Here is a 14,541-nt window from a genome sequence, read left to right on the forward strand (position 1 = left end):
GGGAAGGCAGCCTCGAGGGGAGAGAAAGGCGCAAAGTTCCGGCTGGCCCGCGGCGGCCGGGCTCCGGGGCTCCGGAGGGGCGCGGCGCGCGTTTGGCTACGCTGTGGCTCCCTCCCCGCGCTTCCGCGGGCACCCGTAGCGCAGCGTCTCCGCTAGCAAGTCGGGCTGCCGGCGGACCCCCTTCCCCCAGGGTAACTCCGAACGCCTGTCTCCGAGCTCCCTTGAGGCGTCCCCCAAGGTGGGCAACCCGTTGCGGGCAAGAGCAGGGCTTCGGGGCGCACGGGGAAGGAGCCCGAGAGTCGGGCTAGGCGAGGAGGCGGCGGCGTGCGCGCCAAGGGGACTGGGGGCAGAAGCGCCAGGGAGAGTCCGGCGGGCGAAGCAGGATGGGGATGGGAGTCACGGAGCCACCGAGAGTGGAACAAGACGCGCGGGGGCTCGGACCCGTGGTATGAGTTGAGGAGTGGGGCAACCGGGTCAGGCGGGGTCCCACGGGTACGAAACCCCGCGAAGAGGCTCCGGAGAGCTCTGGCGCTGGGAGAGGGCAGGCGGCCAGCGGGAAGGAGTCGGGGGGAGGGGGGTGTGTGCGGCAGAAGCCACAGCGCTGAGCCTGCCGGGAAGGAAGGAAGCGGGGAAGGGCGCCGCCGCCGCCGCCGCCGCCGCGGTGGAGTACTCGGTGCCGAGGGGAGGGGGAAAGGGGCGCTACGGCGGCGGCAGGGGGAGGGAGGCGGTACGGGCGCACGGCGAGCGCGGGCAGAGCTGCGGGATTGACGTAAGGAGCTTGGGTTTCCCCCAGCGTCGGGAACATGGATGAGAAATCCAACAAGCTGCTGCTGGCTTTGGTGATGCTCTTCCTATTTGCCGTGATCGTCCTCCAATACGTGTGCCCCGGCACAGAATGCCAGCTCCTCCGCCTGCAGGCGTTCAGCTCCCCGATGCCGGACCCGTACCGCTCGGAGGATGAGAGCTCCGCGAGGTTCGTGCCCCGTTACAATTTCAGCCGCGGCGACCTCCTGCGCAAGGTAGACTTCGACATCAAGGGTGATGACCTGATCGTGTTCCTGCACATCCAGAAGACTGGAGGCACCACTTTCGGCCGCCACCTGGTGCGCAACATCCAGCTGGAGCAACCGTGCGAATGTCGCGTGGGTCAGAAGAAATGCACTTGCCACCGGCCGGGTAAGCGGGAGACCTGGCTCTTCTCCAGGTTCTCCACGGGTTGGAGTTGCGGACTGCACGCCGACTGGACCGAGCTCACCAGCTGCGTGCCCGCCGTGGTGGACAGCAAGCGCGACGCCAGGCTGAGACCGTCCAGGTGAGTGCGCGCCCGCGGCGGAGCGGGGCCCTGGGGCGCGGGAGCGGACCCGGGCCGCGGCGGACGGAGGGCCGGGAGGCGCGGCTAGCCGCTGCCGGCGACCCAGGGAGCACCTCGGCGCCCCTGCGGTGGCGCCCCGGCGCGCGCGCTCGTGGCGCTGTGGCGGCTGCAGGAAGCTCGTCCGTTCCGACCTGGGACGGCTCCTCTCTCTGCCCGCGGGTTGGCCTGCTTGGCGGCTGGGAGTGCGCGCTGGGGAAGCGGCCAGGAGGCCCGGGACGAGCGCCCCCCGGCCGCCGCCGGGACAGGGTACAGCACGCAGACTCCGCACTGGAGGGCCCGAAAGAACTATGTTCTGAGTGCAGCGTCCCTGAGCTCCTCCAGCGTTTCGCTTCTTTTCTCCGCACCCAGGTTCCCAAGCCTCGTTTCGCTCTCTCTTCTTTCCCGCTCCCGCATTTCCCCTCCCCCCGCCTTTCCCCTCGCTTCCTCTATTTGCCTTTTTCTCTTTTCGCTTTCTCGTGCTTGGGATCTTGGTCAAATCCTGGCCGCTCGCTCTTTCCTTTTCCCTCCGTTTTCCTCTTTCACTTTGTTTCTCGTTCTTTCTTTAACCCTTTTTGTTCTTTCTCTTCTTTCCTGACTTTTGTCGCCTCCCTCCTCCTTTCTCTCCACTGGCTCTGCTCTCCCTGGGCGAATGAATGTCCCTCTGCGGCTGTTTGCGGACACCCAGAGAGAGCTCGTGGTACCCAGCTTGCGCCCCGGGCTGCACGCCGGGCATCAGCGGCGCTTTGCGAGTGCGAGGGGCACCCCGCGGGTCGAAGGGCAGGTGGAACGCTGCCCCGGATCCCATGTGGGGCTCAGTCTTGAGAAACCTCTCCTGATTTACAAACTCTGAGCCCCGGAGCAGGGCGCCGCCAGCCAACTTTATGAACCCAGGGCTGAATCGGAAAGAGCTGTTTTATGAAAAGCCACTTGCTTTTGAAGCTAGGGCATTTTCCTCCAGCCAGCTGCAATGCCCAGTTGCTGGAGGTCATGGATGCCATAAAGGGGGGAGGAGTAGGAAGGACTCTTTGGGGTGCAGTTGCCCCCAGTCAGGGCTCCCATTCTGCGACTCTCCCTAAAACAGATGTGGGCTGCGGCAGGCAGTCCGGGGAATGGACAAGGAGAGTCTCGTTGACGTGGCCATGCTCTCTGTCTCCCCAGCGAGGTGACCACAAGGGTCCTGGAGGCTGCTGCTGCTACAGAGGCTGCTTCCCTGGGCAGGCTCCCCACTCCCTCCTCTGCCTCCCCAACCCCTCATGGTGAGGGCTACGGCCATATTTTGTTCATGCCTCTTGGAATGCAAGAGCCGGGCAGTTTCTTCTGTCCAGCCCCAGACGAATGGAGCGCTCCGACTTCCTGGTCACCATTGAGATTTAGAGGAAACCTCATCCTCTACTCACTTACCCTTCCCTCAGTTTACAGTGTCCTTTTTGAATGCTGGAATTCTGGGAGAATCTGTTGAACTTTCATTTCCCTTCCAGCACTAACCGTTTTTTTTTCCCCCCCGACCTAAGAGAACCTTGACCCTAGGAAGGTTGCTGCCTCAATCTGTTGCGAGAATTGTGTAAGCCATTGTCACCACAAGACTCTGGTGTTTAAGACGTTCCTAAACAGTTTGGCAATATTGAAAACAATCCGTCCTGCTGATAGAGCCTGTAGGTTTTGTGAGGGGTGGTGATGTAAAAAGCTCTTGAGGGCAAAAATTGAATTCCACAGCCATGGCTGTGGCACAGGAATAAAAATGAAGTCTTGGCCACTGTGGACTCCCTGGCCCTGTTTGGAATTCCTCAGGGCACATGTGCCTTTTAGAATCCTTTTGGACATGTAGGTCAGGGTGTGACAGGATCTGTAGACACACATTATTATTGTGGTCTTGATTGTGTATCTGGTCTTCTGGCAGATTACTTCAGAAATTTACCATAAGATAACCAGGCCCCCTCAAGGGGAGGGTTCAGCCTCTTGGACGGTCCCCAATGGAAGAAAAATTATTTGAAATGAAATAAGATTTTCTTGATCATCAAAAGGGTGATACCACAGTGCCATCTAGTCTAGTAAAAGAAGAACCACTTTTTTAAAAAAAATATTTTATTTATTTATTTTTGGCTGTGTTGGGTCTTTGTTGCTGTGTGCGGGCTTTCTCTAGTTGCGGCGAGCGGGGGCTACTCTTCGTTGCGGTGCACGGGCTTCTCATTGCGGTGGCTTCTCATCGTGGAGCACGGGCTCTAGGCGCACGGGCTCAGTAGTTGTGGCACGTGGACTCAGTAGTTGTGGCACACGGGCTCAGTAGTTGTGGCTCGCGGGCTTTAGAGCGCAGGCTAAGTAGCTGTGGTGCACGGGCTTAGTTGCTCCGCGGCATGTGGGATCTTCCCGGACCAGGGCTCGAACCTGTGTCCCCTGCATTGGCGGCGGATTCTTAACCACTGCGCCACCAGGGAAGCCCAGAAGAAAACCCACTTTTTAAAGAGTCAGAATTACTGGATCTTACGGTATTCACCAAAATGAAATAAAATTTGCTAGAGAGGGGCTTCCCTGGTGGCGCAGTGGTTGAGAGTCCGCCTGCCGATGCAGGGGACGCAGGTTCGTGCCCCGGTCCGGGAAGATCCCACATGCCGCGGAGCGGCTGGGCCCGTGAGCCATGGCCGCTGAGCCTGCACGTCTGGAGCCTGTGCTCCGCAACGGGAGAGGCCACAGCAGTGAGAGGCCCGCGTACCGAAAAAAGAAAAAAAAATTGCTAGAGAAACACATGGTTATCCCAAGGGCATTTCTTTTATTTCCTTAATTCCTACCCACCTCCAGAAATCTTCATCCTGAAGAGTAGTCATAGCCGGAGGGTTCCAGAATTTCCCAGGATGTTGACAAATCCCTGCTTACAGGACCAGTCCTGTGAATTCTGATAATCTGTGTGAGAGGAGGTATGCACAAGTGTGTGACAGTGAGAGAGGGAGAGTGTGTGTGTGTGTGTGTTAAAAATTTAGACAGAGGCAGTTGTGCTGGTGGTGATGCGTGAGGCCGAGGAGATGCGAAAGTCAGCCACGAGGAGTTCCTGTGTGGAGCAGGCTTCCATGCCAGCTGCTGGTGGTTCTATGCGCCACTGAGCTGAGCAGAACAGCAGCTCAGTCTGTTTGGCCTGGGAGTTCTGACACCTGGGCCTTCGTTCCAGGCCAGCCATGAACCAGCTGTATGACCTTGGACCAGAGTCTGTCCCAGCCTTGTCTTGTGGAGAGTGCATTCCAGTTTCTGATGAGCTTTTCCATCCCTTGTCTCTGGTATGTCTCTGTAAACTTGCACTATGTGTAGGAGTAAGGCAGAGTGGGCAAAAGTCTCCCCATTTGTCCCATGAGACAGAAGCCCAAGGGGGTTGAAGGACTTTCTCAAGGTCATTGGGCTCTTTAGTGACACAGCAGGGACCTTACTCCAGCTGTGGCTGCTTCCACAGCCCTTGCTCTGTTGACTGTGACTCCATGAACAAGGTTTTTAAAATTTTATTTATTTATTTTGTGAAAGCACAGTGAGGTATTTCATGTGAGCCATTACCACAAAATGAACACTCAGTGCATGTTAACTGGTATCGTTATCAACTACATCATCACCGTTTCCAGGCATTTTTACACGTGTTTGAACAAGTGATTGGACCAGGGTTGCCGCAGCCATTGGGAGAAAAACACATTTCTACCTCCCTGAGGTTTTATGCTCACCAGGAGAAGGTCTCGTGGTTGGGTGGCAAAGGGGCCTCTCATTGCCTAGTCAGAAATCACTGCAAAGCTGAGAAGGATGGGAGGACGCTGGGGACCTGGTGACTAAGCGTCAGGAAGAGGCCTCAGCGGCGACAAGGGCCACCTTTTGACTCACAGCCATCCATCCACATTGGTGGGGGGCACACGAGAGGCCACCGTGGCTGCAAGCCAAGACCTGAATTCTGCTCCCACTGCTACATTCGAGATGCTTCCCTGCCTCAGCGGATGGTGAAGTGCTCGAGTGATATGTAACGGCTGAGTGGAAACGGCTGCCATCATGTTGCCTGGAGAGGACAAAGAGAGAGAGTGCTTGGCTGGCAAAAGGCACAAATTGTTTATTAAGAATCATATTTCTTTTCAAAAAACCTAGCAATTGAATTTCATGCATCTATTGTTTAGGGGCCAGAGAAAGGTCCTGCTCAATCTAGAATTACCAAGACTGTTTCTGAAAATGTATCAAAACATGGTTGCTGACCAGCTCTTCAAACTCCCGAATTCTGCAGGCTTTTCTCAGGCCAAATTCCCTCCGTTTATAGCCAGCTCTAGTGCATCACTGGGTCTGTGGGAGGAACTCAGAATTGGGCACCAAGAAACGGAACCAGCCTCATTCTTCTTCCCCAAGCACTGTGCTGGCTGCCACACTCGGGTGGTGGCTGGCGGCAGGGGAAGGTCAGGTTCCATGGCTACCCAAGTCAAAGAATCTGATCATCATATTCACGTTGCATCCTAGACGTGTAGTATCTCTACATTTTGCAGCAGTCTTACGGAAGAGTAATTAATCGTCACCTAGAAACCACTAGGCTATCACTGACAGGAAAGGATTACAAGGCATTTACATGGAGCATAGCCTTTTTCTTTCTTTCGTCTTCTTTGTGGTCACTCCTTTTTAATACCTGTGGTAAAGGCTTCCTTTTCTTTCCCTTTCTTGTTTAAAGGTGGCTGTTTTCTTTTCTTTTCTTTTTTTTTTTTTTTGGCTGTGTGCGGCTTGTGGGATCTTAGTTCCCTGACCAGGGATCGAACCCGGACCCCAGCAGTGAAAGCGCCAAGTCCTAATGGCTGGACTACCAGGGAATTCCCAAGGTGGCTCCATTTTGATAGAGCTGTGTCTTAGCAAGAAGCCCATAGTGCACAAGCCTGCTCATGGCTCACATGCCCACACTCCACTCCTTCCCTCCTCCAGTGAAGCAGGACAACATGACAGGCTTTGGTACAGGGCGAGGCAGCGAGTGAATGGACTGATCCAGGCAGCGATGCCGTCCTTCTGGTCCCTCAGGCTGTAGGCACTGGATTCTCATAGGGGTAGCTTCACTTAGCTGGGGATGCTAAGAGGATAATAAGAGCTGTTATTACTCCCCTACCATGTATTTCTCAGGAGAAGGCGAGAAATTCACCATGATAACATCTGTAGAACTTCAGCCGTAGTAGTTAGCATCTTTGCCCAGATGGCAAACATGTTGCTGGCAACCCAACAAAGCTCGAAGTTCTCAAGGTGGTATAAAAAGCTACTCAGAATTAGATATTCTTAATAGTAATTTTAGATTAGTGCTGTTACATGGCAATAAGAATGTTAGAGCTTGTCTTTTCTAGATATCAATCATCAACTTAAGTAGCATGAAATGACACTAAAGAATAGTCACCTCTTCCCTCTGTCATTCGTTAAACAAAATTCTGCAAAACTGCCCATTATATTCCAGGGAAGACGTGTCATCTTTGCTCTCACAGAGCTTACAGTAGAACAGAATAATTTGGTGTTTTAGATATTTAATAAAGAAGATGGATTTTGTTTGAAAATGATTTGAATATCAATAATGTCTTTAAGATGTCATATCTTTACCAGAATATGTTTTAAAAATAGGGCCTTCCCTGGTGGCGCAGTGGTTAAGAGTCTGCCTGCCGATGCAGGGGACACGGGTTCATGCCCCGGTCCGGGATGATCCCACATGCCACGGAGCGGCTGGGCCCGTGAGCCATGACCGCTGAGCCTGCGCGTCTGGAGCCTGTGCTCCGCAACGGGAGAGGCCACGACAGTGAGAGGCCCGCGTACCGAAAAAAAAAAAAAATAGAGAAAAGTCCATCTGTTTATATAACAGTTTAGGTCTAATCAGCAAACTTTGTGGAGTAAGTATTATGACCTCTGCTCAGTGCTAGCAGTTGGGGGAGATTAGAGCCTAGACAAATCCAAAAAAGCCAAGGTCACCATCTTTAGCCTCAAGGTCATTAAGATTAGATAGTAAAATGCAGAACTGTGTCATGTATAGGTGGGAGTGTGGGAGTGGGGAGGAACATGTGACTTGGGGCAGGTCCATCCCCCTCTGTAAAAATGGGAGATTTAAAGGAGATGCTTTCTAAGGCCCTTTCCTCTCTAAAGTATGAGGAGCAGGCCAGAAAAAGGAGACATCTGTTTGGAAAGGCTTCTGGGAATAGGTGTGTTGTATTTAGAAGAAAGGAGGCATTGTGGGTGGGCGTGGCATCCTCATGGCATTGTGAGGTCAAGTCACCTCACCTAGCCAGGGCTGGCCAGACCTGAGAAGGTTCATGCGTGGGGGAGGGTTAGGGAGCCTCATTGTAGAGATCCTGGAATGGCAACAAGGAGGTTGAACCCCAGTGAATATGAGAAGCTCTTGCATGGCAGGGATGTAGAAAACATAAAAGTAAATGAAGGCTGTAGTCCAGTTAAAGGTACCACCCTGATTTCCAGTCTGGAGTTGAGGTGGTACCATTGACAAAATGGAGAGGTTGAGAAGGCGATCTGCTAGGGGCTGCGAGGATATCAAGAACTGTGACCGGTCTAAGTTGCCTAGGCTTCTAGTGGCCAAGGCTTGTAAGGAAGTGAGAATGGGGGCTCTGGACAGGTTAGGACTTCGTTGTATATGTAGGAGTCTCTGAATCCAGTTAGTCTGAATTCACAATTGGCATTATTATTTAAATGATAGCTGCAATTCACATGTGGGACTCTCAGCCAGGTAAAAGGCTGTTTGAAGAGAGGAAAAGATCGACAGTTATGATTACATAAAAATGAGAAGTGTTCATCTGTCCAAAAATAGCCAAAATGAAAAGGCATATGGCAAACTGATGAAAATATGCACAACAAATAAAACAGACAAAAGGCTGACATCGTTCCTGGATAAAGAACTTGTACAAATTGATTAGAAAAACAAAGGATATGACCAGACAATTTGCAACAGGGGAACCACAACTAATTTACAGACACAGAAAAGCTCTTTAGCCTCACTGGTACTAAAGAAATGCAAATTCAAATAATTATATATAGGAAAACCTTTTTGCCTGTCTAATTAACCTGGATTAAAACAAACAAACAAACAAAACTCGGTATACATCACCACCACCACCAAACAAAAAAGATAGTAGCGGGGCTTCCCTGGTGGTGCAGTGGTTAAGAATCCGCCTGCCAATGCAGGGGACACGGGTTCGAGCCCTGGGCCAGGAAGATCCCACATGCTGTGGAGCAACTAAGCCCATGCACCACAACTACTGAGCCTGCGCTCTAGAGCCCGCGAGCCACAACTACTGAGGCCCATGCGCCTAGAGCCCGTGCTCTGCAACAAGAGAAGCCACCGCAATGAGAAGCCCGCGCACCGCAATGAAGAGTAGCCCCCGCTCGCCACAACCAGAGAAAGCCCGTGCGCAGCAACAAAGACCCAATGCAGCCAAAAATAAAATAAATTTTAAAAAATAAATGAAGTAGTGGCTGTTATAATAATCATTATTATTAAAAAAAAAAAAAGATAGTAGCCAGTGCTGACAAGGGTGTGGTACATACCATCATTCTCATATATTGTTGGTGGGACTATGTTGGAATAATTCTTTCCGAAATAAAATAGATAATATCAGCAGAGAACATTGAAAATACTTACTTCTTTGACCCATGATTTGTTTGCTGGGATTTTACTGAAAAACAATCCTGTACATGTTTTTCTATGACTCACTCATTTATTTATTTACAGATATTTATTGAATATCTCTTATCACGGTGCTTCCAGGAACCAGGAAGCAGGTAGATGTGGTCCCTGGCTTCATAGAGTGGGAAAGGTAGACGTGAAACAAATAATTCATTACTTAAAATTGTGAGAAGCGCCATGGGGGAAAAGCATAGGGTGATATGAGAATGGTATCTTAGGAGACTACCATTATTTGTTAAGTTATTTGGAACTATTCACGAGTGCAACAAATCGGAAAAATCTGCGTCCACATATAGGAGAATGGTTCAGGAAATCTCAGTACATCCACTTGAGGGATTATTTCAAAACCATTTAAATGTCCTTTTTATAGAAAATTGGTAGTGATTTAATGCTAAGGGAAAAAGAGATAGACAGTTATGGGCCCAGTATGACTACAATTATGTGAGAGAGGGGTTGAGGAGAGAAAGAGGCAAATCATCTTTCCATCCCTCTCAAATCTAAGCATAAAAGGCAAAGAATGGAAGAAAAATACTGAGATATCAATAGATCAATTAGTGACTTATTTTCTTTTCCTGTTTCTCTGAAGGATTTGAATTTCCTATATGAGTATGCGTTACTTTCATAGTAAAAGTAAATATTAACAGTTTTAAAAATGATGCTTTATAATGGCTGTGATAAATTACACAGTCTGCTTCTTGGTTTCTAAAACTGTGGCTGGTTATTTCATTAGCCTCTTGATATTCTGGGAGTCCTTAATGAGGAAAGCAGCCTCAGCTAAATAAACTCACAGACTGAAAGGCAGAGGTGATAAGTCAGGCATCAGCTGTTGATTTTTCTGATGATTGGCTGTTATCATATTCCGAGGAATCCATGAAACTCTTATACCAGTACAGTACAGAGATATTTGAGTGGATTTCTATTGCTTGTGCTCTGTTTAAAAGTTAAATGAAACTGGAAATTAATAATGGCACACAGTTGGAAATAAAAGGCTTACTCTGCTCAGCCAGAGCCACCCAAGATAGCCTGGATTTTGAATCTTCGTGAGCCTCTTTTCAAATGAACTGACACCAGAGTTAATGGTCTGGCTGGAAGAGCAAAGTCTTGGGGTTGGAGAAGGGCTGTAGTTCTAAACGTCCACAGCCGAGAGCTTAGATCAGTTAGTGCATGTGTTGCCCTCATCCAGGAGAGAAGGGGAGTATATTCTGCTGGAGCAGCCTCCCCCCAGAGCAGTTTCACTTCATAATAACATTGCCCCTGGTTAACTGTAAATTGACTAGAACACTTCATTCCTCAACTGCTCTGGGTATCTGAGGGGCCACTAAATACAATAAGGTTCAGAATCTTACTGTTGAGACTCCATGGAGACTACATTCTAGGTACAAGTTACTTTGACAGCGTAAAGAATGTGCTTCACACTTGGAAAGCTAATACCAACATTCTGCGCCAAATAAGATGAGATATTTATTTATTTTCCCCCATATATTTTAAATTTTTATTCATTTATTTATTTGACTGCACCAGGCCTTAGTTGCGGCATGCATGCGGGATCTAGTTCCCTGGTCAGGGATTGAACCTGAGCCCCCTGCATTGGGAGTGCAGAGTCTTAGCCACTGGACCACCGGAGAAGTCCCAAGATGAGATATTTAGTCACTGAGTTTAGAGAAAATAAGGATATGCGTGGGAATGTTCCTTCTTCCATTAAAGTGTGATGAAGAATCCAATTAATGGATTATATGTCTTCTAATACAAAGTCATTGTAAGCTTAGAGAAATATTTGTCTAAACTTTAGTAAAATATTTATTGGCAGAAGAGCTTTCCTAGCTTTGCTAGGTATTGGACTTCGCAGATTATTCAGTTGGTCTTATTGCGTCCCATTTGTTATTTCTGCTATTTTGCCTCTAAGAACAGTGTTGAAGACTTTGACACATTTCAGAGCATTACACTAAATAAATCTGTCTTGCACATTCCACTGTGCTTTTTCTGGAATATTATAAATATTCAAATATAGTCACACATGCAAATTCAAAATAAAATTCAATACATGCAAATTCGGCATAAATTCCATATTTATAACTTAGCGATAGTTTTGAACTTGTTATCCTATGATATAAATGTATCAAATATGAGCTCATGGGAATTACCAATAAATATATTTTTCTGATTAAACTGTGGGTTCTTTTTTAGTTACAATTTAAGCTTCAATTCTGGGATATATTATAAGAGAATAATTTGCACTTCATTTACTCTGAATTGTCAAGAATCATGTTCTTTCCCGATGTAAATGTCTGCAAAAAGGACTTCTTATTCACTGTGCTTGCTTTTTGAATTTTACCAGCAGGGATGCCCTGTGAGCCTTAGAGAATTGGTATTTTTCTTGTGAAGAGTATAGTTCTTTTTTTTAATAAATTTATTTATTTATGAATGTATTTTTGGCTGTGTTGGGTCTTCGTTGCTGCGCACGGGCTTTCTCTAGTTGCAGCGAGTGGGGGCTACTCTTCATTGCAGTGCGTGGGCTTCTCATTGCTGTGGCTTCTCTTGCTGCGGAGCATAGGCTCTACGTGTGTGGGCTTCAGTAGTTGTGGCACGCGGGCTCAGTAGTTGCGTCTCGCGGGCTTTAGAGCACAGGCTAAGTAGCTGTGGTGCACGGGCTTAGTTGCTCTGCAGCATGTGGGATCTTCCCAGACCAAGGCTTGAACCTGTGTCCCCTGCATCGGCAGGCAGATACTTAACCACTGCGCCACCAGGGAAGTCCCAGTGAAGAGTTAGTTCTAATGAATCACTTCCATGCACTTTTCTGAAGGAATACAGAGCAATTGAAACGTGTGCAATGCATTGGTTTACATCAAATGGATTAGGCTTGTGTGTGCTATTCCTTGCATTAATTGACTTTTTCCCATAACTGTATAGTATCAACTCAGATTCATTCATGGAGATCATTGGACTTTTGCTAACTTCCTACAGGAGAGTAAATGCAAGCAAAGAGTGTTTCAAAATTGACTAGAGTGACCAGGTTACAGCCAGGAAACATGGAGGTACTTTTAAAAGGCCCATTGATCTTGGCAACCAACTCCTCAGTTATTACAATGAATAGAAGTTGACTAAACTCACCAGTTGAAAGACATAGATTATCACAACCGATGAAAATACAAAATCTAGCTATATGCTGTGTATGAGAGACAAAGCTAAAACATTAGGACACGGATAGGATTGGAATAGATATACTATGCAAATACTAACCAGAAAAAAGCTGATGTAGCTAAATTAACTAAGGCAAAGCCTTTTTGGGGGATAAACAGGATCACTGAATAATGATAAAATGTTCAATTCTTCAGGTAACAATTCTAAGCCTGTATGCACTTAATACCATAGTTTTGAAATATATAAAGCAAAAATTGACAGAGCTATAAGGAGAAATTGTAAAATCTACCAACTGATTTCAGAAATTGATAGATGAAATGAACAAAAAATGAGTAAGGGTACAGAGGATTTGAGCAACATGGTTAACAAACTCAATATAGGAGACCAGCATCCATTTAGAAGAATACACATTCTTCTCAAGCACATATGGAACATTTTTGAAAATAGACCATATACTAAGCCATAAAGTTGGTCTGGAAAAACTTCAGTGAGAAAATATAGACCATTCTGACTATGCAGTGCTTAAGAAAGAACAAGGGATCAAGCCATACCTGAGTGCACGAGAAGGATCATTAGTAGTCTGATATATTTGGAAGTATTGTGAATCCTTCACCGACCACATCAAGCTTGTTAATTCACACGCAAGAGTGAAGAACTCCATGTTAGTATCTATATAACGTACATCGACGATTCAGCACCTAGCATATAATATGTGCTAAAAAAATTATGACTATGATTATTACTCAAATTTTGCTATCATTACCCATTTGGGGAACCTTTGCATCTTCAGAGAACTATAAAGATATTTGCATTTGGCAAATTATGTAGCAGTAATGGAAGAACTTGTCCTTTGTGAAAAAAATCTCTGTCACATGTAAAATACTCAGACAGTTCTCCAAGGTTCGTTTGGGTGAACATTCACAAGGCTCTTTCACACAAACATACAGATATCCAGCAAACTCATAAAAATACACCAAACCGAACTTTAGAAAAATCATATCTAAGGTATATATATGCACACACATACACAGTGTTTGTAACATCTACACTACACATATTATCTGTACGGGGGTTTGCAAACTTCCAATCAAATCTTGTCTCCACCTATTTTTGTAAATAAAGTTTTATTGGAACACAACCAAAGAAAAAGTGAAGAACTCCAAGACTTAGGCAAAGAGAAGTGCTGTAAAGTGATGGTTTGACCCATGTAGCTTGGCCTGACTTTCCATGAAGATGTATTAGTGTTTTGGGATACCTACTGAGCCAGGTGCTATGCCAAGGGCATAGCATATATTTTTCTCATTTAATCCTCGAAATAACTCTCTGAGGTAGATGTGTAAAAAACCCATTTAAAGAGGAGAAAACAGATAATTGGATGAGATATATAACCTGCCCAAATATACACAGCCAGTCCGTATTGGAGTTGGCATTTAAAACCAACTGGGTCACATGGCGTGTCTGATATGTTATAATGTCTACTAAATTCTCAGACAAATCTCCAAAAGCCCTTACCATCCATCCTTTGTTAATTTATTGTTTTTATTGACGTATAGTTGATTTACAATGTGTTAGTTTCTGGTGTATAGCAAAGTGATTCAGTTTCATACACACACACACACACACACACACACACACACACATACACATATAAATATTCTTTTTCAGATTCTTTTCCGTTACAGTTTATTACAAAATATTGAATCTGGTTCCCTGTGCTATACAGTAGGTCCTTGTTGTTTATCTATTTTATATATAGTAGTGTGTATCTGCTAATCCTAAACTCTTAATTTATCCCTCCCCCCACCCCTTTCCCTGTTGGTAACCATAAGTTTGTTTTCTGTGTCTGAGTCTGTTTCTGTTTTGTAAATAAGCTCATTTGTATCATTTTTTTAGGTTCCACATATAAGGGATATCATATAATTTTTGTCTTTGTCTGACTTATTTCACTTAGTATGGTAATCTCTAGGTCCATCCATGTTGCTGCAAATGGCATTATTTCATTTTTTTGTGGCTAATATTCCATTGTACCACATCTTTGTCCATTCATTTGCTGATGGACATTTAGGTTGCTTCCATGTCTTGGCTATTGTAAAGAGTGCTGCTGTGAACATAGGAGTGCGTGTGTCTTTTCTTAATTTTAAAAAATTTTAAAAATAATTTTATTTATTTATTTTTAGCTGCATCGGGTCTTTTGTTGCTGTTCATGGGCTTTCTCTAGTTGCGGCGAGCGGGGGCCACTCTTCGCTGTGGCGCACAGGCTTCTTGTTGCAGAGCATGGGCTCCAGGCGCATGGGCTTCAGTAGTTGTGGTGCACGGGCTCAGTAATTGTGGCTCGCGGGCTCTAGAGCACAGGCTCAGCAGTTGTGGCGCAGGGGCCCAGTTGCTCTATGGCATGTGGGAT

The 14,541-nt window shown here is 46.9% G+C and overlaps 1 protein-coding gene across 2 annotated transcripts in view; it reads left to right on the forward strand.

The window, feature by feature from the left end:
- HS6ST2 (heparan sulfate 6-O-sulfotransferase 2) overlaps positions 1–14,541 on the forward strand; it is a 288,368-nt gene that overhangs the window by 492 nt on the left and 273,335 nt on the right. For both annotated transcript variants that reach the window (XM_060137873.1, XM_060137874.1), the window contains exon 2: positions 794–1,312. In XM_060137873.1, coding sequence (XP_059993856.1) covers positions 794–1,312 — 519 coding nt within the window. The remainder of the gene's footprint in view (positions 1–793; positions 1,313–14,541) is intronic.

The sequence above is a fragment of the Lagenorhynchus albirostris genome, chromosome X, assembly GCF_949774975.1.
Source record: "Lagenorhynchus albirostris chromosome X, mLagAlb1.1, whole genome shotgun sequence".
Lineage (NCBI taxonomy): Eukaryota > Metazoa > Chordata > Mammalia > Artiodactyla > Delphinidae > Lagenorhynchus > Lagenorhynchus albirostris.